Source organism: Pyrenophora tritici-repentis, chromosome 3, assembly GCF_003171515.1.
Source record: "Pyrenophora tritici-repentis strain M4 chromosome 3, whole genome shotgun sequence".
Classification (NCBI taxonomy): Eukaryota; Fungi; Ascomycota; class Dothideomycetes; order Pleosporales; family Pleosporaceae; genus Pyrenophora; species Pyrenophora tritici-repentis.
In genome coordinates, this window is record NC_089392.1 from 2,954,081 (window position 1) to 2,976,438 (window position 22,358).

General features: G+C 53.3%; 7 protein-coding genes across 7 annotated transcripts; 5 read left to right on the forward strand and 2 right to left on the reverse strand.

The window, feature by feature from the left end:
* Positions 1–108: 108 nt before the first annotated feature.
* PtrM4_085120 (uncharacterized protein) lies at positions 109–294 on the forward strand (the record flags this gene model as incomplete). The annotated part of the gene is made up of 1 exon (XM_066106661.1): positions 109–294. The coding sequence occupies one exon, from the start codon at positions 109–111 to the stop codon at positions 292–294; it is 186 nt and encodes a 61-aa protein (XP_065963599.1).
* Positions 295–1,929: 1,635 nt separating this feature from the next.
* PtrM4_085130 (uncharacterized protein) lies at positions 1,930–2,349 on the forward strand (the record flags this gene model as incomplete). The annotated part of the gene is made up of 2 exons (XM_066106662.1): positions 1,930–2,009; positions 2,238–2,349. Coding segments are annotated over 2 exons (192 nt in total), but the record flags the coding sequence as incomplete, so codon positions are not given.
* A 54-nt stretch (positions 2,350–2,403) lies between these two features.
* Positions 2,404–4,471, forward strand: PtrM4_085140 (zinc finger containing protein; the record flags this gene model as incomplete). The annotated part of the gene is made up of 3 exons (XM_066106663.1): positions 2,404–3,255; positions 3,314–3,970; positions 4,154–4,471. 3 exons carry the CDS (start codon positions 2,404–2,406, stop codon positions 4,469–4,471), a joined length of 1,827 nt encoding a protein of 608 aa, XP_065963601.1.
* Positions 4,472–5,583: 1,112 nt separating this feature from the next.
* On the forward strand, positions 5,584–7,743 carry PtrM4_085150 (CYK3, protein involved in cytokinesis, contains TGc (transglutaminase-protease) domain protein; the record flags this gene model as incomplete). Its single annotated transcript, XM_001940211.1, has 3 exons — positions 5,584–6,229; positions 6,293–7,109; positions 7,170–7,743. The coding sequence occupies 3 exons, from the start codon at positions 5,584–5,586 to the stop codon at positions 7,741–7,743; spliced, it is 2,037 nt and encodes a 678-aa protein (XP_001940246.1).
* A 591-nt stretch (positions 7,744–8,334) lies between these two features.
* On the forward strand, positions 8,335–10,864 carry PtrM4_085160 (YjeF-N domain containing protein; the record flags this gene model as incomplete). Its single annotated transcript, XM_001940210.1, has 3 exons — positions 8,335–8,455; positions 8,583–9,273; positions 9,343–10,864. 3 exons carry the CDS (start codon positions 8,335–8,337, stop codon positions 10,862–10,864), a joined length of 2,334 nt encoding a protein of 777 aa, XP_001940245.1.
* Positions 10,865–11,637: 773 nt separating this feature from the next.
* PtrM4_085170 (DUF1749 multi-domain protein) lies at positions 11,638–12,279 on the reverse strand (the record flags this gene model as incomplete). The annotated part of the gene is made up of 1 exon (XM_001940209.2): positions 11,638–12,279. The coding sequence occupies one exon, from the start codon at positions 12,277–12,279 to the stop codon at positions 11,638–11,640; it is 642 nt and encodes a 213-aa protein (XP_001940244.2).
* A 1,150-nt stretch (positions 12,280–13,429) lies between these two features.
* PtrM4_085180 (Superfamily I DNA and RNA helicase and helicase subunit) lies at positions 13,430–16,542 on the reverse strand (the record flags this gene model as incomplete). The annotated part of the gene is made up of 2 exons (XM_001940208.2): positions 13,430–16,410; positions 16,467–16,542. 2 exons carry the CDS (start codon positions 16,540–16,542, stop codon positions 13,430–13,432), a joined length of 3,057 nt encoding a protein of 1,018 aa, XP_001940243.2.
* Between the last annotated feature and the right edge of the window lie 5,816 nt (positions 16,543–22,358).

Sequence of the window (22,358 nt, forward strand, 5' to 3'; positions counted from 1 at the left end):
TACGCGTATGTGCCTGGAGTGCCTGATTTCAACGCGCCAAGACGTCATTGCCTCAGACTACCACACGAAGTCACGTGCCGGCTGCCCGATGACGGCCCTCTCTGAAACATGTTGTTTACTGCGCCCATTACCATAACAACATGGCAGATGAGTCTGACGTTGTTATTCATGCCCTCGAATGCGGCCGCGACCATTGTGCTGGTCTCGACCGCGCAGAATGGACCCGCCGCCCGCCGCCCACAGCCTATGGGCCAGCGCACTGCCACGGAATATCAAACGGCAGCCTACCCTTAGTCTTTGTTAACGGCGCCGTTGCCACAAGGGATATGGATTAAATAAGGTAACTTGTCTGGAGAAGGGGGGGCCATGGGCCTTGGGCCTTGGACCATGGGCGCGCTGGCTCCCGGCTTGTTATCGCATGTTTCCTTTGCTTTGTCCCCGCCCTGCGTACTGGCCGAGGGCCTCACCGACAAACCCATGTGGACCATTGACACACGTAGCGAGGTCGCATGGAGCCAAATACGCACACAACGTCTTTTCAAAGGGTCCGCGACCGGGGTTCCGACTGAAACTTCTTTGCGCAAAGTGCGGGAGACGTACAGTCGTTGCTCGACCCCTCATCGTTCTAGAGACTGTCCAAGCTTCACGCCGCCACGGGTTTGCAAAGGTCGCATGTCGCGCTACGTACGTCGCTCGTGCACATGCAGGGTCGCAAATCCGGAGCAGAGATAGCCAGCAGCGAGATACGGTGAAACCATACATGTCCAGAGCGGCGCGCATATGACGACTATGCGCCGACGGATTACTGTACTTTGCGCTACCATCGTCATGCTAGGGTGGGTCCGAGGCGATCAGACGCTGTCGAGGGGGGAGGGGGGGCACATGTATGTAGACATAAAATCAAAAGGTCGCGTATTTCACAAAGCGCACAATTCCTGTCGGAATCTTGCGGCGACTCGTACAGCGACAACTGTGTGCAGTGGGAAACTACGCATGCAGGTGTGTGGTGTTGATTGTCGCACGAAAGATCTCTCCAATAGACGCCCGCCATCAACTGCCAACGAATCCACAGCGCTTCATCACCGGCGCTGGGCACCGGAAAGCTTCTTTAGCCTTCCAGCCATGTCTCTGTGTGAAGGCGATCCAGAATATGGTGACTTGAGCAAGTCGTCAAGGTTGCGCATTGTGCGGTTAGGGTGCCAACGCTGCCATGGCTCGTCCGCTTGTTGTTCACATGGAACGTACGCATGCATTCGGCCACCAAAGCAGCGTATCAGCTTATTGGCCATGTCTGATGTTGAGCAGCAGGAGTAGCCTTTACCAAGTGCTACCGTCATCCACAAGCGATTGAGTTGTCCTGTAGCATGCATCCTAGGCTCATTCAACAATTGGGCGCATAGCTGCCGCCCGGAGTCATCCCATGTTTCGACATGGCAAGACAGCAGCACATGGAAGACTACGGGCATCTGAAGCACAGTATGAATGCAATGCCTTTCTATGTCCATTTGCGTGACTGAAGGTTGCACGTACCCCGTAGTGGACCACTAGGTACATAGATGCCAGTCGGGTACTGAGGCGCAATCGCATATGGCGAGAAAGGAGGATGCGCGGTGCAGTGTAAGCCATTTTTGGACATGAGGATTTCATCTCAATTAGTTGTAGATGGATGGGCAAAGGCCAATTCGCGGTTTGAGGCGCATCTGGAAAGTGCGTCGTGACCTTGGAGCGGTCCTAGTCGGGGTTGTCTTTAAGTGCTTCGCTTCGGAGCCATTGCTCAACCCACCTCCACGCTTCTCCGTGCCAGTCCAACACCACCACCTCCCTCTCGTAAGTGCCCAACCTTGTCATCAGCCTACTATTCCATCTGGGTTCGCGCTTTAGCACTCAGATAGTCTCAATCCTGCTCTGCGCATTGCGGCCGCTAACCTGATGCTGGCAGCCAGCGGCGGTTCACGGATTCACATCGAAGCGTCCACATTGCCTGGCCAGGTCTTTGAGCACTACTACTGGTATGTATATCTCTCAATAGGGTCCTGCGACCGACTTGAGTTGTACATCTTGTTGCGACGCGGCCCCTGAGTCCCCAGCGCTGCCCTCCCTGTAGCCCGTCACCGGGCAGCGGTGACGACCTCCCCAACCAGCTCAAGCCCAGCCCAGCCTTGGTGGAACAACATCAGAAGCATCCAAGATGCCATCAAACATCATCGAGAGCCATCTGCTAACTCGCCATGCTACAGATTCGACGCCCGTTTATCCTTCCCCGACCGCCATTCGTCCCAAGTCGTCTTTTGCGACACCGGCAGGATCGGTGCGCCCCCAACCACATACACCCACAAAGACTCTCTTTAGAGGCTTTGGAATACAAGACCAAGACCGGACATATCGGTCATGCAAGTTCCCAACATGCTTGCTGAAACCCGGGTTGCTGGTACACGCTTCCCTGAGGTCGAACAGCTCATAGCGGGCCGACACCACGACGCCATGCAGTCGCCTCCCGACTATGACATGATGGCTCAGCGAGAAGACTCTGGCATCATGGATGTATATCCGAGTACCGAGACGGGCTCGGCGCATGGCTCCTTGTCGCCCTCTAAGCAGATGCCCAAGAAGCACGTCAGCTTCGAGCTACTGCTACCCCAATCGCCAGCCCACAAGGCTCGTTTACCGATGCGAGTTGATATCTACCCCCATGATACGACAGACTCCATCATTACCACAGTCAAGAACTTCTACGGTCTGTACGAGCGCCGAGGCGTCATCTTTGAGGACCGCCATGGCAATACGCTCATCGCGCGCTTCGAGAACTTCGAACACGGCATGACTATCTATGTTCGCGTCTCTCCAGAGAGTATGGACGCCGAAGACTACTCTCCTGATCCCAGACAGCAGACCATCTCGCCCCGTCGCCCTCGACTTCATCTTGATGAGGCCTTCCAGATGCTCCCGCCCCACCATCATCAGCAAGCGGGCTCCAGATCAGGATCCCGTCATGCGCGCCAAAGTCACTCACCTCAACCAGGTCGTGGCCGAAGAAGCGTCTCCGCCAGTAAGCGTATGCGCACTTCTGCAAAGAGTCGCGCAAACAGCTCGCATGGAAGCTTCGCCAATGGTGACGACTACAGCGATAGCGAAGGCGAGCATGGCTCTGTGACCAGCTCGCGTCGCTCAAGGAAAGAGCCCCTTGCAAGTGCTGAAATCAGCGTTGACAACATCGTTGAAGGCGGCCGCCGAAAGCGAGCCAAATTTGACAGCTCGGTAAGTACCTACAGAGGGCATGTATCGTACAATAGTCTGACACCCGTTCCTTCCACAGGAGCTGCCTCTGTTCGTACCACCTCAAGTTCCTATGACTGCTTCCTTGTCGTCCGTGTCTCCTCAACGGCGTATCAGCGGCAATACCGCTGGTTCTCCATACTCTGCCAATCAGCAGACTTTCTCATACTCGCATCCACTGCCTTCGCCGCAGAGTTTTGGCCAGGGAGAAAGCTCCTACCTCCAAGGACTCGTCACACCCTACTCTGCGTCTAGCAGCCAGGCACAGGGATACAAGTCACGCGCTCGAGGCTCAGGACAACACGCCCATTATCGCTATTCCGGTAGCGGTGGAGCTCTGCCCACACCCGATACCACTCTTGCGAGTATTAGCGTCATCTCTGACGAAGACGTTGCCCGCCAGCTTATGCGCTTGGGTGATGCCTCCAACTTCTCCAATCATCGTACTTCCACTTCCACGCTTGACGATGCCTTCAGCGGAAAGGCCGATGCAGCGTCATCCAGTGATGAGAGCGCTGATGGCAGTGACGATGACAATGAACTTCCCCCTCTTCCATACATGGCTCGTACAATGCACGACCACACTCGTGTTTACGACGGGGCCGAGAGCAGTGGGGAGGATTATGAGGATGATCGGGACGGATCCTTCAAGGGCGCCAGTGACGAGATGATGCCCGATGAGCACAACAACTATCGTGTACAGTCTGGCGTCATCAAAGCTCGTTCCGTGTCGAGCAAGTCTGGCAAGCATGGCAAGCCTCGCGCAGTCTCGAAGAGCAAGAGCAAGGTCAATGGCACCAGCAAAACACCAATGTCGCCCTCTTCTCTTCCGTCACAATCAAGGAAGGCATCTAATGCATCATTGAACTTCCAACACCAGCTCGGTGTCGATGAGGAAGACCTTTCCAGCAAGCCTCGTTGCCAACGCTGCCGTAAGAGCAAAAAGGGCTGCGACCGTCAACGACCCTGCCAGCGTTGCAAAGATGCCGGTATCAGCGCCGACGGGTGCGTAAGCGAGGACGAAGGTAACGGTAGAAAAGGCCGTTACGGACGCCACATGGGTGTCTCAGTCAAGAAGAACTCAACATCGTCAGCGACGTCAATGGCTCCTCCCCCAATGTACGAATACAACATGCCGATGGACGGTGCACACTCGATGAGCATGTCCCTGGACAAAAGCAAGAAACGCAAGAGGTAGGGAGATGTGTTGCGAAGACAATCACGTTGGGGTGTTGGATCGGAGCGATGTCGGCTTGGCTTGGTTGCTTCTGCTCATCCCGTATCTCCCTGCACATTCATTTTGGACATTACTGTTAGTCGCATGCCTCTCCTCTCTGGAGTCTTGGATAGCGAAGCTCCGCGTTGCTTTGGCGCCTTCTTGTCCCGCTCCTTGGCGAGGGCGGTAAAAGTGTTTTTTCGCGCTTTATTTCTAGCAGTACGCACCAAGGAAGCGAAGCGAAATTTGAGATTGTCACGGTGTTATAGGATAAGACCGGGCTGGGCTGGTTGAGAGGCATGGGTTCCTAGGGGGCAACGGCTGGGTTAGAGGTTCTGGGTGTTGGAAGACGGGTTTGGGTCATCCATGCTGTCCGCTTTGGCGAGCGTTTTCATATGTTCACTCCTTTACGACTTCGGTTGGCACTGTAGCGAAATCTAGTCGACGATATTCAATGATTAGCTTATTAGAACAAGGCGGTCTCTGATGTGACAGGAGTGACGTTCAACCCACTTATGTCATCTGTATGTACATGTGCGGCACGACCCCCTGCGCCGGTGAGGATTTGGTAACGGTTGCACAACATTGGTGTGATTTTGAAACGCCACAATCACACCAAGCTCCCACAGATGCATGATGCAACAAATCACTGCACTATTGATATCATTTCGATTTTCTACATAAACGGCTCCAATCTTCCAACAGGCCCGCACTACAGTATTGGTCCCAGAACACTGTCAGGCTATTTTGAGACGAGAGCCCCAAGCTTAAGTCGGCAGGAACGGGCTCGAAGTGGGGCGGGGTGGCTGACAGGGATCGGCGCGAACCAAGCTGGCCTTAGAGGCTGTGCTGCCTGCAAGCAATTATCCCTCGCAGTAAGGCGTACGACGCTTTCGCTCGTAAGACGCAGCCTCGTCACCTCGTTGTCTGCTCCGCCCATCTACTCGCCCTGTCGCCGGCTTCTCTCTTCTTCACTACCAGGCGAGGGGAGGTTGCGTGACGACTATTGCCATTGGGAGCCGATTACCTCCTTATCAGCCACAGCTGACCTCTCGGTGCCCCGACCGCCGATCCCCCCACTGAACGCGAGCGCGATGGCCGAGGGCTCCATCAAGTCCAGGATTGCAGCCCTCAATCTCGAGGAAGTTCACACGCCTGTACCTGGTACAAAGCCAATCTACAGCTATGACGCTGCTACTTCCAAGAAGAAGCCACCCCCGCCCCCACCCAGTGCGCGCCCACCTGCCTACTCGCGCCAAACCGTAAACAACCCACCAGTGCTCAGTAATGCTCCTACATCAGCGCGACAATTGGGGAACCAGCCCATGATTGGGAATGAAAGCCCGCAACCAGTCGCAAAGGTTTCTCCGGCACTGCCTCCCCGTCCACCTCCCCGCACTTCCGGTACACCCAAACCGTCACCCGCGCTGCCTCCGCGCAAAGCCTCAGAAACGAGTGTGCGCCGGCGCGAGTCTTCTGAGTCTATATCCACGGTCGCGTCGGGAATCTCAACACTCTCCCTAGGCTCTGCGAAGACCAATGGCACCTACCACAGCAATGGCAGTACGGGCACACTGTACCAGGTCAGGGCTCCTGCCTTCGATCCTGCTAAATTGCCTCCTCTGCCGCCAAAGAGAGCGCCTGAGGGGGAAAGGAAGAGCAGCGCGACGTTGAATGCCATGAAGAGTAAACGGGACTATGTACCTGCCCAGGCCCTTCCCCCAAAGCTCAACACGCCGAGTAAGCATTCAATTTACACAGAGAGCTGGTCCAAAGAACTTGACTGATGTGCACTATGTACAGACCTTCCAGCGCGACCGTCGTTGCCTCTTAGACAGTCTACCGTTTGCGAGCAATCACCTCGGCCTGTACCCGCCCTACCACAGAGACAGTCTTCAAATGAGACATCACAAAAAAGTAGGACAATCGCCCCACCACCACCGCGACGCTCAGCGTTGGAGATGGGCTTCGGTAATAAAGCACCTTCCCCTCCTCCGGTACCCTCAACCCGGCCCCCAGCAATTACATCAGACTCTGTGCCGACTCCTGGAGCACCACCACCCGTTCCACGCTCATCCAGACCCAATCTCGAAGCCATCATGGCCTCCAAGCCCAAGCCGGGTGCCGTTGCGAGCTGTCTCAAATGCCGAGACTTCTCAGGCCCAGATAATCATGCCGCCCAATTCCCGCGTACTCAACTTCCATCTTCGGATGTAGGTTGGCTTGCTCACCAGCTTTGCGCCCCATTTACATCTCCAACAGACAAGGCAAGGGCCATCTTCACTTGGCTACACCACAATGTTGATTACGATGCTCACTCGTTCTTCAATGGCACTGTTTCGCCTACTACTCCAGAGAAGACCATTGCCTCGGGTCTTGCAGTATGCGAGGGATATGCCGGCCTATTCGCTGCTTTGGCTCTGAAAGCCGGCCTGGAGGCTATGGTTTGCTCTGGTGCCTGCAAGGGCTATGGCTATGCCCCACTCGAGCCCGGACAGCCCGTGCCACCCTATCAATCGACCCACGCTTGGAATGCCGTCAAGATTGACAACGGAGAGTGGAAGCTTGTTGATCCCTGTTGGGGAGCTGGGCATCTGGGGTGTCAGATGCGAGGCGAAGGGTATGTCATACCGGTTCTGCCGTTTCCTCTTAGCTTCAGTTCTTTACTAACTTTATTTAGATACATACGGTCCTTTAACCCGAGCCAGTTTATCATGGACAACAACGAGTTTGGGTTAAAACATTTCCCTGGGGAGGCATCCCACCAGTTCCGTACTGACGGGCGTATCGTCTCATATGAGGAGTTTATGCGGGATGATCAAGGTGGGCGTGTACATGTCTTCGGCGATGCATTCAAGGAACACGGTATAGGCGAGCGAACCTTTGAGCCATCACAAGCACAGATCAAGGTAAATGATCCATACGCGCCCGCGGTGGTCCGTTTCCAATTCTCAACCATCTGTCCGCACTGGGATAACGCCCGTCACGGCAAGGGTCCGCCCTATCTTATGCTCCTGAGTATTGCTGGAAGAGATGGTCGCAAGCCAGACTACGTACCTTTCAACACTGACGGACACACGTGGTGGCTTGACGTAGCTCGAAATGAGCTTGGTGCACCCGGCCAAAAGATTGGACTTAATGCAGTCACGGTTTTCAATGGCAAGGACGCTCGGGGCATGAGCGTTAGCACTTGGAACAACAAGACAGCCTACTCATGCAACTTTGGCTGCGTGGCGTCGTGGGAGCTTGTCTGAGACCCATAGTCGTCAGTCTCAGCTCATGGACGAAAACTTTGTTCAATGGCTCGAACCGCGTCCACAACATACAGGCTTCAGGTTTTGAGTGCGGAGCCTTGAATGACATTGACGTCGGTAAATTTATCAATTCATATACCCTGGTTTTTGGTTCATGTTTGGCAGTTTGTATAGGCTTGTTGTAGTTAATTAAGTTTCTATGTAACGTGGGAGTTTACCAATACATAAACGCAGCACAAATGTATCACAGCATGTGAAGATATGCAGCCTTACATCAGCAGCCGTTAGTGGCTGATCTGTGGCTGAATCCTGGTGCCTTAGCTCGATCCGCGAAATAGTGCACCCAGGTCGTGAGGTAGGAACAGGGTTCGCGCGCACGCACTCGCACCCTCGTCCTACTTGTCCAACATTCGTCCGACCCAAGTCGCCTTTCCCTACGAGCACAATTTACCCAGGCCGTACTTTTCATCTCTACTTGTCAAATCCGCCACATATTGGCCGCTCCGTCCTCTGGGAACTTTCACTCTCGCGTTGCAAGGTCCCCGCCCGTCGCAGGGCCTGGGGAAGCATCGCTCGCTCTCCTTCGCAAACATGGCGACGGGATTTGTGGGCCTCTCAGTCGCGGTGACGCTACAGAATCCCCAGGGAGCTGTTTTGGTGGGCGTAGTCAGTGGTGTTGACCCGCAGACGTCTACTCTGACGCTTCAAGATGGTATGTTGCTCGGTCTTGTATTTTCCAGTCCAGCTCATTTCGAGCTTGAGGCAACATCTCACCATGTAGTGCCGAGGTATACGAGCATGTTTTGACCGACTATCACCATGTACTAATAGACTTTTAGTCTTCTTCCCGAGTTCTGGCCACCGTTTGGCTTCGTATAAAGTAGAGGGGCATATGATTGCGGACATCAAGGTCAACACCCCTGCGCCTGCTCCTCCCCAGCCTGCTTCGTACTCTCAATATGCGCAATCACATGCGCAGCAAAACCCACAAAACATTGGCCAGCCAATGCCGCACATGGTCAATCAACCGTCGTCAATCCCGCACGCTCACCAAACCTCACGTCAAACCGTCCCCCAACCAGCTCAAGCTGCACCCTTCGTCGATCCTGCCATACTCAGCATGGGAAAACGTACATCCAGGGCTTCCTCTCTCATCCAGCCCGTGGCTGCAGCACCGCAAGAAGCTCCCGCCACGCCTATTAAGCCTATGACTGCTGCGAGCGCCGCCACTGTATCGAATAAGAAGCATCACAATATCCGAAAGCCAAGTGCGGCTACGCTAGAAGGACCCTTTTCGTCGCTGGATATTGCGGATGCTGAGGAGGCAGATACTGAGGCAAAGACTGCTCAAGCTATGGCTCGCAGGGTGAGCATCAATACGACTAGAACTGGTAAGCCTATGGATGATTCAAGTCCACAAAAGAACGACGACGCTGGCAAAAAGACTCGGAGAGGGGGCAAGTCTCGTAAGAAGGAACTTGCCGCTCAAGAGAGGAAGAACGGATTGGGCCCAGATACCAGCAGGAAAGGGTACGTGCGATTCTTAGATATGGGACAGGCAGAACGAAAGTATGTTCCACAGAAGCTAACTGATAATAGCAAAGGTAATGGTTGGAGGAATACCCCCATGCTACAGGCTGCCGAGCAACCAGAGACTAGGACACCTGGTGTTATTGGCGGACGGGTCGGCCTTGCAGCAGCAAACGCCTCGAACCGCAAAACGAAACGGCAGCAGGCTCTTGAGGCAACCAACGGCTGGGCTACAGAAGACGCAACCGATATCCAGGAACTCCCCGAGTTCGACTTCCAGAGCAACCTCTCCAAATTTGACAAGCGGACTGTGTTCAACCAAATTAGAAATGAGGATACGACTGCAGATGAAGATAGACTTGTCAGCTTCAATCGCTTAGCCAGGCCTGGAACACACGGCGGGAAGAACCTACACCCTACAGAGAACGTATTGGACCGAAAGCTGAAAAGCACAACCAATACAAGCTCCGAAGAAGAGTCGGAATTTGGTAGTGGGCGCAACTCTAGACGAGCAATGTCAAGGGCTTCCGTTAAGAGAGCACCAACAAGGCAAGGCAGTGCTGTCGGTGTACAAGCAGACATGGACATGATGGGCTCTGGCGTGCTCCGTGCTAATCGCTCGTTTATCAACCGACCTTACGCATCTTCTCATGCGACTGGTAGTCCTAGGCCTGGACGTGTTGCTACGCCTCCCGACTCACCTCTTGAGTCCAGCTCAAAGGGCTGTCTACGTCTTATTTCGAATAATCGCAAGTGTTTTGCCATCACCCCTGGTAGCATGCTGGCGGTCGAAGAGACCGCAGAGGTGGAGTTTGGGCTTACGGAAGATCTCATCGCAGAGAGTTCCGGCCGAGGTATCGCTGAAGTCGCACTGACTGCCATAAACCCTGGTGGCAGACGACTCGCTCGCGACAATCCCAATCCCAACCCTGTAATAGTTGTGCTGGCAGGCAATCACCGAGGAGGCGCGCGGGCCATAGCAGCAGCACGGCAGCTTGCTCAACGCGGCCCGAAAGTCATGGTCGCCCTTCTCGGCTTCGAGCGCAACGCCGACTGGGACAAGGACATACGGCGACAAGTTGAGCTCTTCCGGAAATTCGGGGGTTCGGTGCGCGCCTGGAAAGAGACGGAAGAAGCTCTCAAGCGGCTCCAAGCACCACCCGAACTCATCATTGACGCTTTGTTAGGTCGTCACAAGGAGTTCGAAGCACTTGGTGATGGAGACCAGCGAGTGGTTCTAAGCATTGTAGGGTGGGCGAATAAGTCGCGTGCTGCCTGCCTCGCAGTCGAAACGCCATCAGGCTTAGGTGGCTTAACCGGCGAAGTCTCCATTCTTGAAGGCGAGCCGCTCGAAGTCCGCGCAAAGTACATTGTATGTCTCGGTGCGCCGCGAACAGGGCTTCTGAGAGCACTCCAGAATGGCGCCGGACGGGATCCTGAATGGAACATCTGGATCGTCGATATTGGGGTTAATAAACCCTGGCGCAGCGCTGGTATCAGTGGCGGCAAAGGCATCAAGTTCGGTGAGCAGTGGGTCGTTCAGGCGAGATTCGAAGAACCGCCTGCTCTTGTCGATGGCGGTCGCGCCTAGCACGTCGATACCGATGAGCCTCCCAAGTTGGGGCCCTGGAGCCAGAGCGACTGGAGAGCAGAGAGGCCTAAAACAGCCTCTTCACACTCTTCAAATCGCCTGAAGGTAAAGAAACTCCTTCAACAGGCTGTCCTCAAGAAACCCACCGGAGAACCAGTACATAGTTTTCTGGAGTGGATGTCGTTTCTTTGTTTGATTATTGTTATGCATTGCGTGGGCGTCTATAGGTAGGCAAGCGGATGGCTGGGAAATTCGTTGGGTTGCCTAGGTGGTAGGCTTCCCAATTTTGTTACGATGACTATGTCGGGATGAGATGGGATGGGGTTTTCATGGGCTTGTGGAATATGGATACCTCCAAAAGTAAAAGGATCATCTTCTGGCTGTTGGGTAAAGTTGAGATGGCAACTAGCTAGCTACTAGTTCAGCAATTGTAGCAATATATGCATTGGTATAAAATGTCTTTCTCTTTCTCCTCCAGTTTCCAGTGGTACATGTATGTTTTCTCGCTATTCTAGGGGGTTTCAGTTACTCAATTAACTATTCCTATCTCATAGAGAGTCATTTATGATAATCAATCTCGCTTCCTCTAACCTTTCCCACGAGAAGATTAACATATCAAACCTCTTTCTGTTGCGCGACTTCATGTTCGCGCTTGCGGGATAGCGAACGACCTAGGTGGGCGGCTAGATTCGGAGCAACGAAAATGACAGAAGTCTATATATGTTGGTGGTAATCTCTATGTATCATAACATGCTCAAAACATGCTCAAAAATTCAAAGCCTAGACCCAGCACTCTTCCACCCCCTCTCCTCCTCCAAACCAGCAACAAACCCACATACCCTCCTCACCAAATCTTCCACCACATCCTCTGGATCCCCGTCTAAATTATGATGTGCACCCTTTACCACACCACCATCCTCATCATCCACAACCCCACCTCCCTCGCGTATAATCCGCGTCCATCGCTTTAGCAAAGCCGCCCTATCCACCTTCTCCGGTACATACGGATCCAGCTCGCCTAACAAAAAGCACACGGGCGTCGTCGCCGGTATTCTCCCAAACGTGCTCGCAAAGTGTTCGTCTGAAAGGTCGCTGGAAAAGTAATCGTCATCGCCACCTTTCGCCAGTAGAGAATACGCTCGATACGCAGTCAACGGGCCACCCATTTCTTCCAGCACACGATTGCCCTCACGCGACAAAACCTCACTCCCCTTGCCTTTCTCCACAAACTCCCTCGTCTTGCTAATCGCATCCGCCAAATCCTGTTTCGCCTTTCCTTCTTTCCCGAAATCCTCCCATGCCTCACGGTCACTGACGCCACCCTGGAGTATCACGCCATCCAGGCTCTCCCGCTTATCATAATCTTTGCCTACGAGGTACTCCATGATATCCTGACAGCCGGTTGAGTGGCCCATGACGACGACCTTTTTCCCTGGTCGGAGGTTCTTGAAGTACGAAACGCATTCGTTTAGTTCGCGGGCGTCGCGTGCGAGGGAACCTGTGCCCCAGCCTTTGTATGAGGAGGAGAGGAGGACTTCGGAGAGGGTCCATGTTGGGGGGAGGGATTTTGCGATTTGCGTGGGGTAGGGGACGGTGAGGAGGCCGTCGGTTAGGCCGCCGACCCAGAGGAGGGTATTTGGTATGGTGGTGGAGGAGGAGGAGGAGGAGGAGGAGGAGGGAGTGGGCGCGTGCTCGAATGCGATGCGACGTTTGGAGTACTTGTGGGCGATGCCTGGGTGTGCCATTGTTGTGGTTACTGTGTTGGGGGTGGGTGTTGGATAGTTGTGGGCATAAAAGGAGTTTACAAAGCTGTAGCGGAGGAATTATCAAGGAGTAATGACAGAGTAAGGAGAGGATTGAAAAAAAAGCAGCTCGTGTTATGAAAGAGAGACGCGTTGCGTACTCAAGTGGGGCATTGGATGGTGGGGTAGCTCCTCCAACGCCAAAAAGTCTTCGTTCGTTCTATGCTTCGTGACTTTAAACGTGTCTAAGTTCGCTTAGTTGTGTACATGTAAGTTAGCGGCAAGTATTTCAGAGCAAAGCATACAATGGCACCACACATGTTGAGAAATAATTTCCATAAATCTAGCAACAACTTTAGTATGATTTCAACTCTTGCGTAGTACATCGTCTCCAACGAGCCCCCATGGGATCATGAAAGAGTGACAGGAATCAGATTCTCATCTCATCCTGAACATACCCGCACTGAAGCTACAGTGACCCCTTCTTGTATCGTCTCCCACACTCCCAGTATAGACTAACATGGGGTGCGAGATTTACGGAGCCTGCATGCGCTGATATGCGAGCTGATTACTGGCATGAATCCATGCGACGGTGCCTGAAGAACAGTGACTAATGCAAGTTACAGCATGGGATGGACCATTTATCGATATCGGTGCCAACGCACTGGCGGTCGCTTTCTCTGATCTTGTCGACCAGACATGCCGTAACCGGACGGTTGATGGCGACGCATGTCTTGCTCGGTCGTACGGAAGAGAGTGGCTCGCAGCCAAAACGTGTAAATTACCAGTAGGACTTGTCCCTACGGTATTATGAAGCAAAGGATCAGTCATAGACGTTGCTGGTGCCGATCTGGCTGGCGAAAGCCGTGGACACGCTACGAGCGTCATCATCCTCGAAGCCACCTAGTCCAGCACGCAGACCACGACTAGCACCAAATCCAGTGCCAACGTTCGGACCCTGGCGAGTAGACTCGACAAATCGGTTGAGGCGGTCCGACTGACTGAGAGATGTGGGCTTGTTGTAGTCGTTCAAGCTCAAACCAGAAAGGCTGATGCCTCCAGGCGCATCGCTGCGAGTATCCGTAAGCTCGCTAGCAGCAACCGACTCGCCAGCAACGCTGGGAGGTGCGCCATTCTTGCCCTTGCCGTTGGGACGACCCGGGAGAGGCCACGACTCCTGGAAATTGGAGAACATGGGAGGGTAGTTGGTGGGAACACCGACACCACCAAGCGCAGAGGAGTGAACCGAGGACACATCGTCCGGAATATATCCGACAATGGAACCGTTGTCGTTGTACTCTTGGCGAGGCTTATTTCCGTTGAAGCCAGTGGCGGGTCGACCAGATGTCATGGCATTGGCGTGTTGGTAGGCCATCTGGTAACGCTGAGGGCCACGGTAGGTCTGCTTTGGGCGGCTAAACTGCAGAAGTGAGACCTGCAGGTTGGTCAAAGGACCTTCAACCAGGCAGTTGCGCTCCTTGAAGTGGAGAAGAAGGTAATGCCACAATGGGTGCTTGGAAAGGACTTTAGGATTACCCAGGATGACAAGACCGTATTTCGCACGAGTAAGAGCGACGTTGAGACGTCGAGGGTCGCTCAAGAAACCGATGCCCTGGTGATCGTTGGAACGGACACACGACAGGATGATGAAGTCCTTCTCACGGCCCTGGAAAGCGTCGACCGAGGCAACCTCAACTTCCTTGTAATTTTCCTTCTTGAAGCTACCCGTTGCCTGCATGGAGCTGACAACATAACTGCGCTGACCTTCATATGGGGTGATGATACCGATATCGCCAGGCTGTACACCGGCCTTGAAGAAACGAGTGACAATCTTCTCGACATTCTGTGCCTCTGTACGGTTAAGGTAGGAGGTTCCAGAGGCTGATATTTCCTCTGCACCGAGGTTGGACCAGAACATCATGGGACTGTCGACAACAGGCCAAGGAAAATCGACATCACGACGAATACGCTCCTGCATCGTGACACCATTCTGGAGGGAGCCTTCGTAGAACATGTTGGAAGGGAACTCAGATAGGCATGGGTGCATACGATACTGAACCTGGAGTCGGATCGGAGAGCATCCCAGGATAACAAGACGCTCGAATAAAGACTGGTTCAGTCCAGCGGTGGCTGCCTTCTTGTTCATGATGACGGGTCCCAGTTGTTGATGGTCACCGACAAGTACGACCTGCTTACATCCAAGTACAAGTGGGATCATACACTCTGGCTCTGCGGACTGTGTAGACTCGTCGATGAGGACAGTGCGGAACTTCATCTTGGAGAGACGAGGATCACCAGCACCAACACACGTGCAGCAAATGACATCGGCTGCCATGAGGATCTCACGTTCAGCTGCGCGAGTGAGCTGCTTGAACTTCTTCTCATCCTGACTTGAAAGCTCGCCCACGTCGCTCTTCAGCTGGTTCAACTTGTTGAGCTCGACGTTGGTGTCGTTCATGCGAACCTGCTCATGGAGGGAGAGGAAGCCAACAGGAGACTCGACATCCTCTCTAGACTTTGCCGTAACACGAACAGTCTTCAATCCAGTGAGATGAATACGTTCGCACAGCTGATCAACAGCGACGTTGGAAGGTGCGCAGACCAGGACTTGGCTTTGGCTGATCTTGCACAAGTGGTAGATGATGGTGGCTGAAGTAACCGTCTTTCCTGTACCGGGCGGGCCTTGGATCAAGCTGAGCGGCTTCTGGAGAACGCTCTTAACAGCATTGATTTGACTAGCGTTCAGCTCGGGAAGACCTGGGACGCTGAACTTGCGAGGGATCTGGATCTTCATGGGCGCAGCTGCAACCTCGTGACCAAGGAGACGGTGGAAAATGTAGCCAGATACGCTCATCTCGTCGATGGCAAACGTCTTCATCGCGTGCTGCATTCGGTCGAAGGATGTGGCCTTCCAGACGTAGTCGGCACTGAAGTTGTGGGTACACTCAGTAGGGACTGACTTGTGATCGCCCTTGGTACGCAACTCAATTGTAACCTCGTCAGACTGGTTGTTGGGGATCTTGATAACGTATCCAACGCCTTCCCAGTGAGGGCGGAGTTCTCCGGTGTACCGCAATCGCATCTCGTCACCAACTGCAAGCTTTACGTCGCCCAGTTCGAGTTTAGGGAGGATGAAGCTAGCCGTGTGCTTGTTGTTCAGGGCCATGTCCCAGCGAACTATGAGGTTATCCTGTGACTGCGATTCCTTCAACTTGCGGTCATAGTCGGCCTCAATCTTGACCAGGGGACCGAAAACATTCTGGTACTGGAAAGCGTCGTCATAGCGGAGCAAGACCTTGGCAATAACCTCCTCTTGGCCAGCGCCCTTCTCCAGGTCCGCAATGGTGGCGTTTGCATTATCTTTCCATAGCTCTTCGAGTTTCGCAATGGTCTGGGGGCTGAGGTGGCGGGCACGGAGCTGCTCTTGGTCGGTCGGGGCAGGTACGAGCCAGGGGAGGAAGGAACGATCTTCAATCAGCGGCTGCCAACGTGACGTGTCCCAGTTCATGTCCTTTTGCGAGGGCATGGCAGCGCATGGCTGACGGCAGAGGAGAACAACAACCGTGTCTGATTTGGCGGGGATGAAGCCGAGGAGAAAGACATTCTTTGTACCGCAGTTGTAGCATTCGAGAGTTGTGTCGCCGAGAGAGGAGGCGGGGTGCAACTGGACTTCCTTGTGACGGGCGCGGACGAGATGGTTGATGATGTGCGAAGACGACGAGTTACCGCGGGCACTACAGAACCACTTGCTGCAGGCAAGGCACTTGACAACACTGCCGGCATTGTGAATACCACAGTATGCGCCTAACACAACAAGTTAGTATGGACATCCGACCGTATATCTGCCACTTCCAACGTACAGGCATGTGCCGGGAGTTCGACCTCAGCGTCCTCGGCCCGCATGGCAGACTGGCCGTTCCTTCCACCGACAGGCATGCTGGCCATGCTCTCCAAGTCATCTTCGTCGTACTCTTCGTCGTCGTCGGCGCGTCGCCTGCGTGAAAGACCGCCGCGGGCGAGGTCGCCATCCAAAATGCCCTCGTCTACATCGCCGGCGTTAATAGTGGCGGCCGAATCGGATACCAGGTGGTTGCCCATGTGCGTGAAGGCGCCCTCCATGGTGGCAGTTTGCGCCTAGGGCTCCCTCTAATTATAGATATTTCCTATCTTCGTGGGGTTTGAGTCTTTGTTGGCGAGGCTATCGCTGCCGAGTTTATCGGGGGCTGGAGAAAATATTTAGGCTGAATGTTCACACCATTTCCAGCGCGAGAAGATGTTGTTGCGCGTGCGGGTTTGCGCGCGAGATTTGTTAGTGTGGCGGCGAAAGATTGTGTTGCAGCGAGGCCATACCGAAGTTCAGCGGGGTCGGAGGTCGGAGCACAGATCCCTTAGCGCCGTTTGAGCCTGAAGCAATCATCCAGCCAATATCTCTTTCTCTCTCACATGGCCGAGCACTCAGTTACTTTCGATTAGTTCCCTCCAAGTCAGTCTGATACTCATCAATTTCGAGTACTTGATTCATTCTCTAGTCCTTGAGTTCAAGACTGTGATTGTCGTGAGTCCATGGTTGCTGATACTCACCTCGCTTTACCACATTCTCTCATATTTCACTCCCTTCATTGCATTGCTACATATAGCAGACAGCAATGAAATATCCTCCGTCCGGGAACCACTATATCGGTGGCGCTCAGCTATACATCATATGCCGCAGAGCCGCATTTGTGGATCCTCTCACTCTGGTACAAAGTATCTTCGAGCGACAGCTAGCCGTATACGCCATCATACTTCCCAAGTATTCACCAGCTCTCCATCATGCAGCATCTTTCTCCGCGCCATCAATGCTACAGAACCTGCAGGGTTTGTCGACAACCCCGAAACCTTTAGTCAAATGACCTCCAACCATTCTTACTAGGAATCGCTAGCATAAGATAGCCATCCAGAGTACATTGCATCTCTTACCGAACCCATACTTGTTCAAACTGTATCTCCCCTCTCTTGAACCATATTAGTCACTACACAGAGGACGGCATCGAGATTACGATATCGGTATACCGTATCTGGTAGAGCGAGCTTACAGTTTCTAGGAGAATCCATCATGTACGAAAGCATGAAATCAAGCTCATGCAATCGAAATGCAACTCATTATCCAAGCGAGGACACCCCCCACGCCTGTGTAACCGAATGACAGTATTTTACCTGTATCATACAAGGCGCTGTGCCTACCCCTCCATCATGGATTTCCGCAAAGGCTCCTGCCGGCGCTACGAACACACAAGCACTCGCACCGGAGAGCATTCTGATGCCCCACATCTCTTCTACATATTTTGCAGCCACTGCAACATCAGCTTAGTTTAATTCGTTCCGGGAAACAAGGTAAGAGCGTGCCGTGCGGGACTGGCCGGGTGATCGATCAGGACTCGTCTATTTGGTGCGGGGTGCAGCTCTCGCATGCAACTTCCACCACTGACATCTGTCACCAAACTGGATGTCCAAGTCGACCAATCAGCCATGCAGCTTGCACAAGGATGGTCCTGGTGAAAAATACGGAAAGAAGAAACTACAAGTATCAAATGGATTGTGTTGAGCATCTCGCGGGAAATGCGGGCCAGATGATAGAACAGTTCGTGTATGCATGTACTCACCCACACTCCTTGACGCTCGCGCTTCCTGATAACAATTCAATCATATCAACCAGGGATACCCAAGTTACGAACGGTGTCTTCAGACAAGACAAGACCACGCTACGCATCGAATTGGTAGTCTCCGATACCTTCCTCATCCGATTCGCTGTATGGCTCAACCATTGGGCTAGCCTTTGGCCATTCGATGTTACCGAAACATCGATCCGAAGAGAGAGGACCGCTTTCCAGCTGGATTACCAGGGGGTATACTGTATAGATGCTTGATGCATCGATCGTCAGTGCCATCACCACAAGTATCGATTATCTTCAAGCCGCCTTGAGCGCAGTCACTGACGGCCCATTAGTGCGCATTGAAAGTAACTGCCGGCTTTTGAGGTGGTCAGGCATATGTCAGAGTACAAATTCGTCCACATTGATGCTTGTCTTATCCTGCCGATGCGACCGAAACTGGTCCAGAACCTACATGCATCTCAGCTGCATATCCTGAGAGATTCAGGAGCTCACTTACATCATTTTGTAGGATATGCAATCAAGAAAGGTATTCATACGCGTCTATCACTGCAAGAAGTGCATGTAGCACGGGCAGAAGTCAGTCATTGTAAGAGATGGAGCAGCGACGATCGAATAGCAGAATGAGGCTTCATGCCTCCGCATGCATATGCATCTCCAATGACTTGGAAGTACAACAGGACACCGATGTCGAGCGCTACAGCTGTCATAAGACGACGCCTTGCATCTGGACCATGCAAATGACCAAATCCGCAAAATAGAAGGCCTTCACCGGAGGTTTATGAGGCTGTGGTACCATCGGCTATCAGTTCATGCGGAGCCCCCACAGCTTGTACCACGTTGCTCAGCGTCTTTCCAATGCAGGTTCGCATGCTCGCTTGCGACTCAGCCGACCTGTTGCGAGATATGGCGACCGATGAAAGCGTAACCTTCCGCAAATTGCGCAATGATTGACATGTATGCAAGTGAGCATGCAGCTTGCTCGCAAACTGACTCGATATTCGGCCAGAAAGCAGCAATCTACCTAAACGAAAAGGCGGACCAGGTTGAGACGACATACGGCGTCCAGCGCGCTTATCCTGCAAATTGCGGAGTTTACCAAAACCGCAAGTCCTTACAGAACAGGATTCCGCCCCGCACAAGCGAGCCATGCCCCAGAAACGATCTGCTTCTATTCTTGTGTAGGCGAACACAAATGACTTGCTTACAGAAGCAATAGGCAGCAGCCTCTTTTTTCACAGACCAAGAAAGCACGGTGATACAATCTGATCTAGGTCAGCTTGTCACATTCTCGAAGCGGAAAGCCTGCAGTGCCAGCCTCAGCAGCCATGCATCTGCAACGCCTGTACCACGTAGCCTCAGATTGTGCCAATCGGCCCTACTTTATGTCGTACAGCAACACGGACGCAAGGCACAAGACCCATGCCACAACACGCGAAAGTCTGTCGGTCATCTATCCGAGGAGATAAGGCTTGCGATTAGTATGGCGCAGACTGTCCACATACCATGCCCGCATCACAGCGAATCCTAGATACAGGTAAAAACACGCCGTATATCCATCTCGGACCCCACCACGCTTGCCTCGTGCTCGGACAACGCAGCTAGACTAAAGAGTAAAGGAAATCGCACACTAGCCTAGTAATGATAGCATCACTCGCATATGTTCTGCATGGAGACATGCGCCTCATCTCCGATTTCCCACACAAGTAGGAAATTGATATTCGTGTTATCCACGGCGAACAGAAACTAGAAGCCTCATTTTCTTCGTACTGCTCTCGGCTGGCGCGCATAGCTTGAGAAAACATGTCGATACTGCAGTAACTGCCTTGACTTCTTGCTAGTGACCGCGCAGCTAGGCACGCCTTATCATCACCTAGTCCCGCGTATGCTGTCAGACAAACAAAACGCTCGGACCGCATCTTGCACGTTTTCATTGACGTGCATGCTGTGCAACATAGCATGGCCCGAGCACGCAAGCACGCACGCTTAGACGAGCGGGGGAGGATTGCATGGTCGGCCATGTGATGTGATGGATGTGGTGGCTGCCGTCATGACTCGGTACATGGACGTTGTGGTATTGTGTTACGAGACTAGAACGCCCCAGCCTGCTCCGTAGTAAGTCGGATGGGGGCAGAGGGACAGAGCACAGGTAAATAAGACAGGGGTATTATTTTGGATATGCGACAGGGAAGAGGGAGAAGCGCGCACAGCCTTTGCTTACGGACGACTGCAGGACCGGAGTCAGGGTGATTGCGGAGGTTTGCACAGCCGCAGGTGTTTGTTGCGAAGGGGGCTTGCGGGTGCAGATGGAGAGAGAGCTGTGCCGTGGAAGGCGTATGGAAGGATGACGGGGTCACGGTCGTAGCCGTGTTGTTGACCTCATTGATCTCATACTCACTTAGTTTCCCTCTACTGTCAGCTGGATAGCCAATTCCCTTTCCCATTCACCGCCCCTCACCTACGCCTGATTCAATCCACAACAGTGACAGCTTCTATCTAAACTACTCACCGCTCCCACCCGCTCCCCCACCCGTCCCCATTGAAAGAAAACCCTTCGCTCGTAATCACCCCTTTAACCTCCGAAGGAAAGAAAAGTGAAGCAAGCCACAACAGACCCCTCCCCCATAGAAAAAAAAACTCTCCAGAAGAAATCCCGCTTCCACGGCCAAACCTCCGGAGCCTCGCCCACTCCAGCCCAGCCCAGCCCAGCCCCTCAGGGGATCTCTTCCCCGTCCGTTCCTCTTTACCCTTACGCCGCATAATCGAGTTTTCCGTCCGTCTTCCGTTTCCCGTTAGAAATTGCGTGTACCTACCATGCTAGCCCAGCGATAATATTATTGTCTGTGCTTGCGGGGAACGAGATACCCACTCTTCCGCTGCCGCCACTGCCCGCCCGCAGCGTTTCAGCGCACGGTACGCAACGCACGCACGGCTGGACATGGGGAGCGTGTGTGCGTGGGCTTAGCGGAGCGCTGTTGGCTGCTGCTGCTGGTTTTCCCCCCCGAAGCGGGTGGGCGGTTCCCGCTGGATGGGAAAAGTAATGTGTGGATGGATGTTTAAGGAAATGACCGGTTGGGAGGGGAAGGGGAGGGGGGAGCTGCTGGGAGCGGGGGGGAAGGCGGTGGGTGAGGCGGTGCTGGGTTTTGGGGTGTGGTAATGACGGTGAGGGTGTTTGGTGGCTCTTTTGGTGTTGTTCGTAGACGTAATAGAATGGACAGATTACCTATGCTATGACGCTCTGTTCTACTGTCTTCCCTCGGAGACGTTGTTTACTGAGTAAATCGGGCTGTCATCTACCCACACACATACCGTGATAACAAAACCCATTATAATCCATTCACACCACGTCTGTCCGCCTCTCACCACGGACATATTTTCCGTCTCCTCTCAAGCCCTCTGTTCATAAATAATCATATTCAAAACCAGCATAAAGCTGCCATCATCAACCTTCTGCATCAAATCGTGCCGATACAATCGCCTCGGCTCGGCAGACCGACCAAAAAGCTGCATCGCTCGTGTGGGGTTCACATTCGTCTAACCATAACTCTTAAGCCGAGGGAAACGTAGCATCACATCATGCGCAATGCGCAGCGCATGCATCAACTCACGAGAAAAAAAAGCCCGTGTGTGAGCGCGTGAGCATCGCAACAACAGCCTTAGCAGCACAGAAAGATGCGCTGGCACTGTCTTCACACACACACACCTACCTCCCTCTCGTCTCAATCAGAATTGCAATTGCCGACAGGGACAGCACGGTAATCATCCACCAGCGCACGTACACGAAACATCACACATGATCACCAGAAAAATTGTCGGTTCATCATCGTGTCCCCAATCCAAGGCTACGGGCACAAGAACCGAGCTGGCCTAAGCAGAAGCGTTAGTTGCTAAATGCGCCGAACTAGCCTAACCAACCAGACTAAACAAGGCCAGCGAATTGCCGAAACATGTCAGAAGTGAAGCTTGGGGTTAGATACCTAACTAGACAGAAAGAGTGACAGCACGAGCTAGACAGAGGACGTGCAGCATCCGCAGGTGCCACGTCAACGAACGTGGATTTCCATTTTTTTTCCTCTGTGTGGTGTGTGTGCTTGCTCCCAA